Raw genomic sequence first — 13,879 nt, forward strand, 5'->3', positions numbered from 1 at the left:
TTATCCAATCTCTCCTGATGGCTACTACTCTCTAATCCAGGCAACATTCTGCTGAACCTTCTGCATCTCCTCCAATGCCTGTACATCCTTCTCAAAATGCTGTGGCCAGAACCATATACAATACGTCATATCTGACCATTTTACAGAACTACAACATGGCCTCCCAACATTTTATTCTACCTCCCCCCCAACTAACAGGGGCAAGTATGCACTTTGCCTTGTGTATCACCAAGTCAATTTGTGTTACCACTTTCAGTGAGCTGCTCACTTCTGAATTAAGATGGATCTGTATATCAATATTCCTGTGTCCTATTCTTTACTATATACTTTTGTCTTGCATTTGATCTCCCAAAGTGCCGTATCTCATACTTGTCCAGATTAACTCCATCTTCATGTCATTTACAAATTTGCTAGTTAGCCCACCTTAAATTTATCCAAATCATAATGGAGATCACATCACTGAGTCCTGATGAAGGGTCTCGGCCCGAAATGTTGACTGCTCGTTTCCACGGATGCTGCTCGACCTGCTGAGTTCCTCCAGCATGTTGTGCGTTTTGCTTGGACCCCAGCATCTGCAGAGTATTTTGTGTTTACATATGCCTTAATCTTCTGGATCAGCCTACCATGATGGACTTTGTTGCAAGCTTTACTAAAGTTCATGTATACAACAATCACTGCATTTTTGCTACCTCCCAAAATACTTCAGACAAGTTCATAAGACATGACCTACCCTGCCTTATCCCTATGTTTATGCTCTTTCAGATATGAGCAGATCCTACTTTTAAGAATTTTCTACAATAATTTTCCTATCACTGTTGTAAGAACAACGAGCCTGTAATGTTCATTGTTCATCAGAGGATTAAAATGGGCTATTCTCCAGTCCTCTTAGATTTCACCCATGACTAAAGAAATTTGCTTGCATTAGGATTATTTCCTCTGTGCTCTTCCTATTGAAATGTTTGCCTAAATGTCTCTTAACGTCAGTAACTGAACTGTCCCCTCCAGCACCTGGCTCCTCATTATTCTCTTTCCTGATCTATTGCAAACCCATCAGCCACTAGCCACTGTATTCTTACTCCACCTGCCCAACACATCCCTCCTCACCTGGTTCCACCTAGTGCTGCCAGCCCCTACCTCAGCCCTTCCTTTCACCTCTTTGTACCAGCTCTCTCCCCTCTACACTCTTAGTAATTGATCCAAAATGTCAGCTATCCTTTTCCCTCCACAGATCCTGCTTGACCTGCTGATCCCCTCCAGCACTCTGCTTCTTGCTGTTTCTGGAGTACTCTTATTTTTGAATTTCTCTTTCCTTATCAATTCTTTAGTTCCCCTTTGTTGAATTTTGTAATTTTCTCAATCCTCATAATTCTACCTGGCAACCTTTTCTAATTTTAATGCTTAAAAACATTAAATGTGCATGAAAAAGAGATATATATTTGTTCAAAGCTATGAACTTACACTATACACATTACGTATAATTTATCTACTATAATAATTTTAATACATTTCCCAATTTTCTAGAGCTGGCTCATGCTTCATTCTTTAGAAGTTTGTATTGATTAGATTTAAGACATAAGTTTAATTATCTCACTTTCAATAATACAGGTTTAAGATTATTTTCATTTTCAGGGTTGAAAATAAGCAATCATGCGTGTGTAAGATTTTAAAAGTGAATTGTCATTGTGAAAGATTTCACCAAGCCAAATGTAGCAGGAAAAGTTTTTGGAAGATATTTTTGTCCAACAATGCCCTCTCCTGCTTAATCTGCAGAACTGCAACAGTCTGACAAGGAGGATTCTACTAGCTGCATCTGCAGAGGGGGAAGTGATCTGTGGTGGAAAGATCTTGTAAACTTCTTAAAGGAAAAGAATTTGGAATCAGTGATTTTGCTACAATCTTGTTTACCCAACTTCAAAACTGCAGATGATGAAACTGATCCAAACCTGGAAAATGTAGAAACATTCAACAGTTTCTGTAGCTTTTGTGGAAACAATACAGAATTAACATGGTCATCAAATTGAAACATCAACTCCATTTCTCCACAAATGCTTCTTGCTTTATTCAAAATAGAAACATACAACATATGAGCATAGAAAACCTACAGCACAATACAAGCCTTTTGGCCCACAAAGCTGTGCCGAACATGTCCTTACCTGAGAAATTACCTAGGGTTACCCATAGCCCTCTATTTTTCTGAGCTCCATGTACCTGTCCAGGAGTCTCTTAAAAGACCCTATCGTATCTGCTACCACCACCATCGCCGGCAGTCCATTCCACACACTCACCACTCTCTGCATAAAAAACTTACCCCTGACATCTCCTCTGTACCTACTTCCAAGCACCTTAAACCTGTGCCCTCTCGTTAGCCATTTCAGCCCCAGGATAAAGCCTCTGACTATCCACATGATCAATGCCTTTCATCATCTTATACACTGCTGTCAGGTCACCTCTCATCCTCCGTCGCTCCAAGGAGAAAAGGCTGAGTTCTCTCAACCTATTCTCATAAGGCATGCTCCCCAATCCAGGCAATCGACATCCATGCAGAATATGACCCATCTACAACCACTCTTTGCCTTCTGTGGGCAAGCCAGTTCTGGATCTACAAAGCAATGTCTCCTTGGATCCCATGTCTCCTTACTTTCTCAATAAGCCTTGCATGGGGTACCTTATCAAATACCTTGCTGAAATCCATATACACTACATCTGCTGCTCTACTTTCACCAATATGTTTAGTCACATCCTCAAAAAATTCAATCAGGCTCATAGGGCATGACCTGCCCTTGACAAAGCCTTGCTGACTATTCCTAATCATATTATACCTCTCCAAATGTTCATAAATCCTGCCTCTCAGGATCTTCTCCATCAACTTAACAACCACTGAAGTAAGACTCACTGGTCTATAATTTCCTGGGCTATCTCTACTTCCTTTCATGAATAAGGGAACAACATCCGCAACCCTCCAATCCTCCAGTGCCTCTCCCGTCCCCATTGATGATGCGAAGATCATCGCCAGAGGCTCAGCAATCTCCTCCCTCACCTCCCACAGTAGCTTGCGGTACATCTCATCCAGTCCAGATGACTCATCCAATGATGCTTTCCAAAAGCTCCTGCACATCCTGTTTCTTTAATATCTACATGGTCAAGCTGTATTTCCAACATTTTCTGTGACTTTTGTTTAGAATGCTGAGCTTCAAATAATAAAGTACTTAACGAGTATCCATTCTCAGCATTGTTTACCTGAAAAACTCACACAAAACGCTGGAGGAACTCAGCAGGTCAGGCAGCATCGATGGAGAGGAATAAACAGATGTTTCAGGCCGAGACCCTTCATAATTACTGGAATAGAAGGGGGGAGAAGCCAGAATAAAAAGGTGGGGATAGGGAAGGGGAACGACTTGGCAAGTGAATAGGTGGCATCAAGTGAGGGGGGAAAGGTAGGGGAGGGAGGTGAAGTTAGAAGCTGGGAGGTGATAGGTGGATAAGGTCAAATGCTGACGAAGAAGGAATATGATAGAAGAGGAAAGTGGACCATGGAGAAAGGGGAAGGAGGAGGGGCATAGGTCACGATGCTGACGGACTCCCAGGTGTAGTGACACTTCATCTTGGAGGATTGTTTGTGGCCCTGAATGATGATGAAGGAGGAGGTGTAGGGGTATGTATAGCACTTGTCCCAGTTGCAGGAGTAAGTTCCAGGAGAGAGATCAGTGGGAAGAAATGAGTGGACAGGGGAGTCAAAGAAGGGAGAAGCCAGATAAGAACGTTGGGGGGGGGGGGGGGGAGGAAAACAAGTGGAGGGTGATCCCTGGGGAGGGCTGAAAGATGTTCCTCCAGCACTTTATGAAGTGCTGTTGTTGGAGAGGGGCCAGAGGAGATTCACAAGAGTGATTGTGGGAATGAAAGGTTTAACGTATGAGGAGCATTTGATGGATTTGGGCCTGTATTAGCTGGAGTTTAGAAAAATGAGGGGGAATCTCATTGAAACCTATTGAATATTGAAAGGCTTAGATAGAGTAGATGTGGAGAGCATCCAGTAGTTGGGGGAATCTAGGACCAGAGGGCAGAGACTCAGAATAGAAGGACATCTTTAGAAGAGAGGTGAGGAGGAATTTATTTAGCAAAAGTGTGGTGAATCTGTGGAATTCATTGCAAAAATGGCTGTGGAGGACAAATCTTTGGGTATATTTGAAATGGAGGTTGATGGGTTCTTGATTAGTAAGGGTACCAAAGGTTACAAGGAGAAGGCAGGAGAATGGGGTGGGAGGGATAATGAATCAGCCATAATGGAATGGTGGAGCAGATTTGATGGACCAAATGGCCAAATTTTGCTTCTATGTCTTATGGTCTTATGATCTCTGAGTTGACAGCATATGGAGAATCTTTATATCGTTTATCTGGTTTTCTGTGCTATTTTGGAGAAATACAAATCAAACTAAATTATGGGCAAAGCAAAAGGCATTAAAATATGTTATAAGACCATAAGATAAAGAAGCAGAATTAAGCCATCTGGCCTATCGAGTCTGCTCCACCATTCAATCATGGCTGATTCTTTTTTTTCTTCTTCTCCTCAACCCAAGCTCCCGGTCTTCTCCCCGTAATCTTTGATGCCATCTCCAATCAAGAACCTATCAATCTCTGCCTTAAATACATCCAATGACCTGGCCTCCACAGCTGGAAGTGTCAACAAATTCCACAAATTCACCGTCCTCTGGCTAAAAAAATTTCTCCACATCTCTGTTTTGAATGGACACCCCTCTATCCTGAGGCTGTGCCCCCTTGTCCTAGACTCTCCCACCAGTGGAAACATCCTTTCCACATCTACTCTGTCTAGGCCTTTCAATATTCAAAACGTTTCAATGAGATCCCCCTTCATCCTTCTAAATTCCAGCAAGTACTGACCCAGAGCCATCAAACGTTCCTTGTATGATAGCCCTTTCATTCTGGAATCATCCTCGTGAACCTCCTCTGGACCCTCTCCAAGCACATCTTTTCTAAGATGAGGGACCCAAAACTGTTCACAATACTCGAGGCAAGGCCTCAACAGTGCCTTATAAAGCCTCAGTATCACACCCTGCTCTTGTATTCTAGACCTCTTGAAATGAATGCCAACATGGCAGTTGTCGTCCTCACCACTGACTCAACCTGCAAGTTAACCTTTAAGTGTTCTGCACAAGGACTCCCAAGCCCCTTTGCATCTCAGATTTTTGGATTTTCTCCCCATTTAGAAAATAGTCTGCAGATTTATTTCTATTACCAAAGTGCATCACCATGCATTTTCCAACATCATATTTCATTTGCCATTTTCTTGCCCATTCTCCTAATCTGTCTAAGTCCTTCTGCATCCTACCTGTTTCTTCAACACTATTTGCCCCTCCACCAATCTTTGTATCATCTGCAAACTAGACAACAAAATCATCTATTCCATCATCTAAATCATTTATATACAGCATAAAAAGAAATGGTCCCAACACTGACCCCTACGGAACACCACTAGATACTGGCAGCCAACCAGACAAGGATCCTTTTATTCCCACTCTCTGCTTTCTTCCAATCAGCCAATGCTCTAACCATGTTTGTAACTTTCCTGTAATACCATGAGCTCTTAACTTGGTAAGCAGCCTCATGTGTGGCACCTTGTCAAAGCCCTTCTGAAAGTACAAACAAACAACATCCACTGCATCCCCTTTATCTATCCTACTTGTAATCTCCTCAAAGAATTCCAATAGGTTTGTCAGGCAAGATTTTCCCTTAAGGAAACCATGCTGACTTTGTACTATCTTGTCCTGAGTCATGAAGTAATCCATCGCCTCATCCTTAACAATTGAGTCTAATATCTTCCCAACTGCTAAGGTCAGTCTAAATGGTCTATAACTTCCTTTCTGCTACCTTCCTCCTTTCTTAAAGGATGGAGTGATATTTGCAATTTTCCAGTCCTCTGGCACCATGCTAGAGTCCAATGAATTTTGAAAGATCATTTTTAATGCTGCCACAATCTTTATAATGCAACCTCTTTCAGAACCCTAGGGTGCAGTTCATCTAGTCCGGATGACTTACGTACTTCTCCTTTGTAATGGTAACTGCACCCATTTCTCTTCCTTCACACACTACAACATCAGGCACACTGCTAATGTCTTGCACAGTGAAGACCGATGCAAAATACTCATTTAGTTCATTAGCCATCTCCTTGTCCACTGTTATTATTTCTCCTTCCTCATTTTCTAGTGGTCCTATATCCACTCACATCTCTCTTTTATTTTTCACAGACCTGAAAAAGCTTTAACTATCCACTTTGCTATTATTTGCTAGCTTGCTTTCAGATTTCATCCTTTCCCTTCTAATGATTCTTTTAGTTGCTGTCTGTAGGTTTTTAAATACTTCCCAATCCTCATCTTCCTGCTAATTTTTGCTTTGTTGGTATGCTCTCTCTTTTGTTTTTACATTAGCTTTGACTTCCCTTGTCAGCCATGGTTATACTATTTTGTTATTTGAGTATTTCTTCATTTTTGAAATACACATTCCCTGCACCTTCCTCATTTTTCTCAGAAATGCACACCATTGCTGCTCTGCTGACATCCCTGCCAGCAGCTCTATCCAATTTACTTTAGCCAGCTCCCCTCTCATACCACTGTAATTCCCCTTACTCCACTGAAATACTGCTACATCAGGCTTGACTTTCTCCCTATCAAATTTCAAGTTGAATTCAATCATATTGTGATCACTGGTTCCTAAGTGTTCTTTTATCTTAAGCTCTCTAATCACCTTCGGTTCATTACATAACACCCAATCCAGTATAGGCTGATCCCCTTGTAGGCTCAAAGACAAACTGCTCTAAAAAGCCATCTCTTAGGCATTTAACAAACTCACTCTCTTGAGCTCCATTACCAACCTGATTTTCCCAATCGACCTGCAAGTTAAAATCTCCCATGACTATGAGAGACATTACTTCCTACAAAGCAAAACCCAGTAGCATGAATGGCATCGATGTTTCACTATCAGATGAACTCAATGCCTTCTATGCCCGCTTTGAAAGGGAGAATATAACTACAGCTGTGAAGATCCCTGCTGCACCCGGTGACCCTGTGATCTCTGTCTCAGAGGCCAATGTTAGGCTGTCTTTAAAGAGGGTGAACCTCTGCAAGGCAGAAGGTCCCAATGGAGTACCTGGAAAGATTCTTAAAGACTTGTGCTAACCGACTGGTGGAGGTATTCAAGGACATTTTTAACCTCTCACTGCTACAGGTGGAAGTTCCCACTTGCTTCAAAAGGCAACAATTATAACAGTGCCTAAGAAGAATAATGTGAGCTGCCTTAACAACTATTGCCCAGTAGCAGTCACATCTAGTGATGAAATGCTTTGGGAGGTTGGTCGTGACTAGACTGAACTCTTGCCTCAGCAAGGACCTGGACCCATTGCAATAGGTCAACGGCAGTTGCAACCTCAATGGCTCTTTACTCGGCCTTTGACCACTGGACAATACAAACACCAATGTCAGGTTGCTATTCATCGACTATAGCTCAATATTTAACGCCATCCTGATTGAGAAGTTACAAAACCTGGGCCTCTGCAATTGGATCCTCGACTTCCTAACCGGAGGACCACAATCTGTGTGGATTGGTGATGATATCTCCTCCTCACTGACAATCAACACTGGGATTAGAGATGTGTGCTTAGCCCACTGCTCTACTCTCTTTATACCCATGAATGCGTGGCTAGACATAGCTCAAATGCCATCTATAAATTTGCTGATGATACAACCATTGTTGGTAGAATCTCAGATGGAGATGAGAGGGCGTACAGGAGTGAGATATGCCAACTAGTGGGGTGGTGCCGCAGCAACAACCTGGCATTCAACATCAGTAAGATAAAAGAGCTGATTGTGGACTTCAGGAAGGGTAAGACGAAGGAACACATACCAATTCTCATAGAGGGATCAGAAGTGGCGAGAGTGAACAGTTTCAAGTTCCTGGGTGTCAACATCTCTGAGGATCTAACCTGGTACCAACATATCGATGTAGTTATAAAGATGGCAAGACAGTGACTATACTTCATTAGGATTTTGAAGAGATTTGGCATGTCAACAAATGCACTCAAATACTTCTATAGATATACCATGAAGAGCATTCTGACAGGCTGCATCACTGTCTGGTATGGGGGGGGAGGCGCTACTATACAAGTCCAAAAGAAGCTGCAGAGGTTTGAAAATTTAGACGGCTCCACTTGAGTACTAGTCTACAAAGTACCCAGGACATCTTCAAGGAGCAGCGTCTCAGAAAGGCAGTGTCCATTATTAAGGACCTCCAACATCCAGGGCATACCCTTTTAGAAACAAAGAATACCTACAGCACAGTACAGGTCCTTTGGCCCACAAAGTTGTGCCAAACTTGTCCCTACCTTAGAAATTACTAGGCTTACCTATAGCCCTCTATTTTACTAAGCTCCATGTACCTATCTAATAAAGTCTCTTAAAAGACCCTATCGTATCCACCTCCACCACCATTGCCGGTTGCCCATTCCACGTACTCACCACTCTCTGAGTGAAAAACTTACCCCTGACATCTCCTCTGTACCTACTCCCCAGCACCTTAAACCTATGTCCTCTTGTGGCAACCATTTCAGCCCTGGGAAAAAGCCTCTGACTATCCACATGATCAATGCCTCTTCTTATCTTGAACACCTCTATCAGGTCACCTCTCATCCTCCGTTGCTCCAAGGAGAAAAGGCCGAGTTCACTATGCCTATTCTCATAAGGCATGCTTCCCAATCCACGCAACATCCTTTTAAATCTCCTCTGCACCCTTTCTATGGCTTCCACATTCTTCCTGTAGTGAGGCGACCAGAATTGAGCACAGTACTCCTAGTGGGGTCTGACCAGGGTTTTCTCACTGTTAGCATCAGGTAGGAGGTAAGAAGCCTGAAGGCACACACTCAACGATTCAGAAACAGCTTCTTCCCCTCTGCCATCTGATCTGCTCTGGGTCCAACAATTCAAAGCAATTACAAAGACAGCATGACAGTGGCTATATTTCATTAGGGGTTTGAGGAGAGTTAGTATATCACCAAGTTTCTACAGGCGTACAGTGGAGAGCTTTCTAACCGGTTGCATCACCATCTGGTATGGCAGGGCCACTACACAGGATCGGAAAATGCTGCAGAAAGTTGCAAACTCAGTCAGCTCCAACATGGGCACTAGTCTCCCCAGCATCCAGGACCCCTTCAAAAGGCAGCATCCATCATTAAGGATTCCTATTAGCCAGGACATGACTGCTTTTCATTGCTCTCATCAAGGTGGTGGTATGGGAGCCTTAAGATACAGACTCAACATTTTAGGAACAGCTTCTTCTCCTCTGCCATCAGATTTCTGAATTGTCAATTAACCCATATACACTACCTCACTAGTTTTTTCCTTTGTTTGCTCTCTTTCTGCATGACTTTTATTTTTTATGTATATATTCTTAGTGTAATTGGTAGTTTATTTATTATGTATTACACTGCACTACTGTCACAAAGCAACAAATTTTGTGACTTATGCCAGTGTATAGATGTTCTATATGTATACCGTGGAGAGCATTCTGACAGGCTGCATCACTGTCTGGTATAGGAGGGGGTACTGCACAGGACCAAAAGGGGGTTGTAAATCTAGTTGGCTCCATCTTGGGTACTAGCTTACTAAGTACCCAGGACAACTTCAAGGAACAGTCTCAGAAAGGCAGCATCCATTATTAAGGACCTTCAACACCCAGGACCATGCCCTTTTCTCACTGTTACTATCAGGTAGGAGGTACAGAAGCCTGAAGGCACACACTCAGCAATTCAGGAATAGATTCTTCTCCTCTGCCATCCGATTCCAAGATGGACATTGAACCTGTGAACACTAGCTCAATTTTTTTATATTATTGTTTTTGCACAATTTTTAATCTATTCAATATACGTATATTGTAATTGATTTACTTATTTATTTTTTTCCCTCTTCTTCTATATTATGTATTGCATTGAACCTTTGCTGCTAAGTTAACAAATTTCATGACATATGCTGGTGATAATAAACCCGATCCTGAGTTTACGACTCAAGTTCAAAAGTAAATAGTTCTATGCTACTGCCGCCGCATATGTGATGTGACCTGGGCGGTGGCAGGGAGTGCAGTAGTCTCATGGTCTGGGGGTGGAAGCCATTTCCCATCCTAGCAGTCCTTGTCTGAATGCGACAGTACCTCCTGCTTGATGGTAGGAGTCCTTGCCAATGGTGAGAGCTGTGTACTCAGTGCTCCTGATAAATATCTCAGATTGGTGTAATAAAGACCCACCTCATCCTCTCAGCAGTCCTCGCAATCATTTGTAGGGTCTTGCAATTCCTGTACCAGATAGTGATGCAACTGGTCAGGATACTCTCAATGATGCTCCTGTAAAAAATGGTTGGAATGGGAGGTGCAGAGGGAGCTTCTCTCACTGCAATCTCCTCAGGAAGTGGAGACACTGCTGTACTTTCTCAACTAAAGAGGTGTTGCTAAGGGACCAGGTGAGATTGTTATGTGAACTCCCTGCAACTTGGTGCTCCTAACTCTCTACGTATGAGCCGTGTATGTGCAGTGAGGACTGGTCAGCTACAATTTCTAAAGACTACAATCATTGTTTTAGTCTTATTCACATTGAGACTCAAATTGTACCCGCAGCATTTGCTGGTGCTCAGGCATGTTGAAGCTACAGAAATGGCAGGGAGGCTTTGTTAAAATTGTATGTTTACAAGATCAGTTGCTCCAGAACATGAATAGAGTGTTGAGTCAAGATTTCATTAGGATAAAAGGAATGCAGAAAAGATTTACTAGGTTGATGCCAGGATTGAAACACTGCAGCTGTAAGAAAATTAGAGAAGCTAAATGGATTTTACTGGACCAGAGGAGGCTGAGGACAGACTTAATATGTAAATCTTTAAGGAATATTGGGATGGATACTTTACAGATTTACTTGTTAGAAGGCAAGAAAGCACACTACAATATTTTGAGGAAGGAAAAGACAATGAATCACTTGCTTTTTGTTATTATTATCAAACAGAACAACAAAGAGAGCAGTGAACAAAAAAATTAGAATTATTTTATTCCACAAATTTACAGAAAGAACATGCATACAGTTGTGCAAAATAAAAGACAAAGGTACTTTCAGGTTATGCATTCTTGCAGACAAATGATCCTCATTAATTAATCCATTATAATTTATCATATTTATACTCTGAAATTAAAAAGTTATATTTTATTCATTTCATCATGTCAGCAAAATACTAGTACTGTTAAATTTATGCACATTATATGTGAAAGTCTATAACTATTCCTCTTAAGTTGAGAGATGAAATATTAAAAATAGGGGCCTGAAGTGAATCTACATTTGCAATGGAAGTGTCATCCAACAGATTGTACCATTGGCTAAAATTAAGATACCAAGCAAGTACAATCATGCAGCAGTCATGGTCTGAGCCATAAATTTATAAATGCACTTGTTTAATATCAACACCTATCATGTAAACCTGAATGGCTCAATCTGAATAGCTTTTATATCATAGATGCAAAACAGATAGTCATCTTTCACATCAAATTCAGCACAGAGAAAAATATAACAATGAGCATAATGATAGAAAAATTCAGTACAATTTTACATCCATAAAATATTATAAAAAATAAACTATAGTTTGATAAAGAATATTCATCAAATGCTAGCTTTTAATAGAAAGATCCCTTGACTGTTCTTAAAGATAGTCATGTCAGCCAAGTGAAAAGAGATGTGAGTTTATAGACACACAACTAGTATGGAAACCATGAAAGTAATCCTTTTCCACCACTTAAATGGAACATATATAGTATACTATGTGCAAATGTACTCCTCAACTCAATGCCTTTCCAGTTGTATAAATTTTTACTATTTTCTATAATGCAAAGTACATACTTGTTATTAATAAAAGCTCCAACAAAAAAAAGGACAAGATGCTTATCTAATATCTTGAAAAGGTTTTATACATCAAATTCAAAAGTTCATTTTGATCAATTTGCAAAACAACATTTAATGTTTCCACAATTTTGAGCTTTTTAAATTATTCTTCTATGGGCTATATTTTTAAGATTTTGGAAATGTGAAACAACTTTAAAAGGAGAATATCACCATTTAGGAATGTTATTTCGAGTCACAGCAGTAACAACAGCACCAACATCCATTCATTTTTTTTGTTGTTGACTACTTACACCGTTCATGCTGTCAATGCTAATGGAACCCTATTGTGAGGGAGCTCACTGAAATAGTCTGTTTGTATGTATGCCCAGCATTTCATACAGAAATACAGAAAAGCTTCAACGTTTGCTGATTCATTACATCATATCATCAAGCCCATTAACTCCTCCAGGTCACTATCTGAAATAAAGGCATCTTAAACTTAAATGGACATTATCCTGTTATGCTATTTTTCAATCTTAGGATTATTCTCCAGAGAGCCTGATGGTGACATTCTCTTTGTAAAGACAGTCAACAATAAAAGGAATGATCAAAGTTGAACATTTATTAAAATATCATCATCTTCTGGACTGACTTCAGAAGATACCTACATGTTACAAAACAAAAAATAAATATATTAAAAGAGACTAAATTAAAATAACATTAAATTACAAAAAGGAACATTTTGCTGGAAAATTGTACAAGGTAAATAAATATTAAATCACTCAAATACTTCCAAATAATTTGTAAAAGCATTGTATGACCAGTTGCACACTCCCTTTAAGGGGCAAAAGTTAATATTAAAACAATTAATGGATGTCTTCTATACAGAGAAAAATAATATTAAGCAAGCACAAAATACACATTGACATTATACAACAAAATATTGTACAATTAAAATGGCCTCAATAATTTCTTTAAGATTTAACATTTTGTATTGATATTGTGAATGTATCTTGACAATTATAAGCATTCTTCTAAAGTTATAAGATGCATGTACTTTCAAACCTTCATATATATCCAAGGTTTTCCATTTCATTGCGATATCGCTGTTCTGACACTTTACACTTATGTAATTTGCTTTCAAGGTGCAACCGAAATTCTGGTTCTTCACTGGCTCCAATATTACACATGGAACAATAGAACTGTCCACTTGGTGTTACACACATTGCTAGGTCACGCGGAATCCGTTGCCGGGAACGTGGATTAAAATAAGGACCTATGTAAAGGTGAAATATTAAAGGGTATATATAAAGATGATTACCATTTTATTGGCAGTAATTTTATTTATTTGTAAAATGCATTGAGGGAAAATATATAAAACTTGAGAATATAATGTTCATTTCTCTGACAATGTTTCAAGGTGCAACCAAAATTCTGGTTCTTCACAGGCTCCACTATTACACATAGAACAATAGAACTGTCCACTTGGTGTTACACACACTGCTAGGTCACGTGGAATCCGCTGCCGGGAACGTGGATGTCATCCTGCCTACAACTTTTTAATGTCTTTTTATTTACAAACAGTTTCAAAATACTTCATATTCAACATCATTCAAACCTGGACTTGAAACTTGCTCCTTTTATAGTGATCTCCTCTCTTTTTGAAACTATTTCACATTCCTTACAGCCAGCTGTAAATCCTCTTGTGGAATGCCACTGACTGCTAACTTTGATTCTCCTACTTGGTTTTCCTTCTCCTTATTTTACTTCTATCATACGTTTTAAACATTTATTTTTGGCTGAAGATTTTAAGACATGTACTTGTCTCAATAGCTTAACCAGATTAAAAAATTCCTGCATGTAACATAGAAAAGCACAGCACTGGAAAAGGCCTTTTGACACACAATGTTGTGCTGAATTAATTAAAGTGGTAATCAAATGCCCAGCTAAACTAATCCCTTCTGCCTACAC

The 13,879-nt window shown here is 40.2% G+C and overlaps 1 protein-coding gene across 5 annotated transcripts in view; it reads right to left on the reverse strand.

Moving 5' to 3' along the window:
• Positions 1 to 11,087: 11,087 nt before the first annotated feature.
• zmat3 (zinc finger, matrin-type 3) overlaps positions 11,088 to 13,879 on the reverse strand; it is a 93,924-nt gene continuing 91,132 nt past the window's right edge. For 4 of the 5 annotated variants that reach the window (XM_073041114.1, XM_073041115.1, XM_073041117.1 and 1 more), the window contains one exon: positions 11,088 to 13,184. In XM_073041114.1, the coding sequence (XP_072897215.1) occupies positions 12,976 to 13,184 (209 nt within the window). In that variant the 3' untranslated portion in view covers positions 11,088 to 12,975. The remainder of the gene's footprint in view (positions 13,185 to 13,879) is intronic. The other variant, XM_073041118.1, reaches the window with a different exon arrangement.

The sequence above is a fragment of the Hemitrygon akajei genome, chromosome 3, assembly GCF_048418815.1.
Source record: "Hemitrygon akajei chromosome 3, sHemAka1.3, whole genome shotgun sequence".
Taxonomy (NCBI): Eukaryota; Metazoa; Chordata; class Chondrichthyes; order Myliobatiformes; family Dasyatidae; genus Hemitrygon; species Hemitrygon akajei.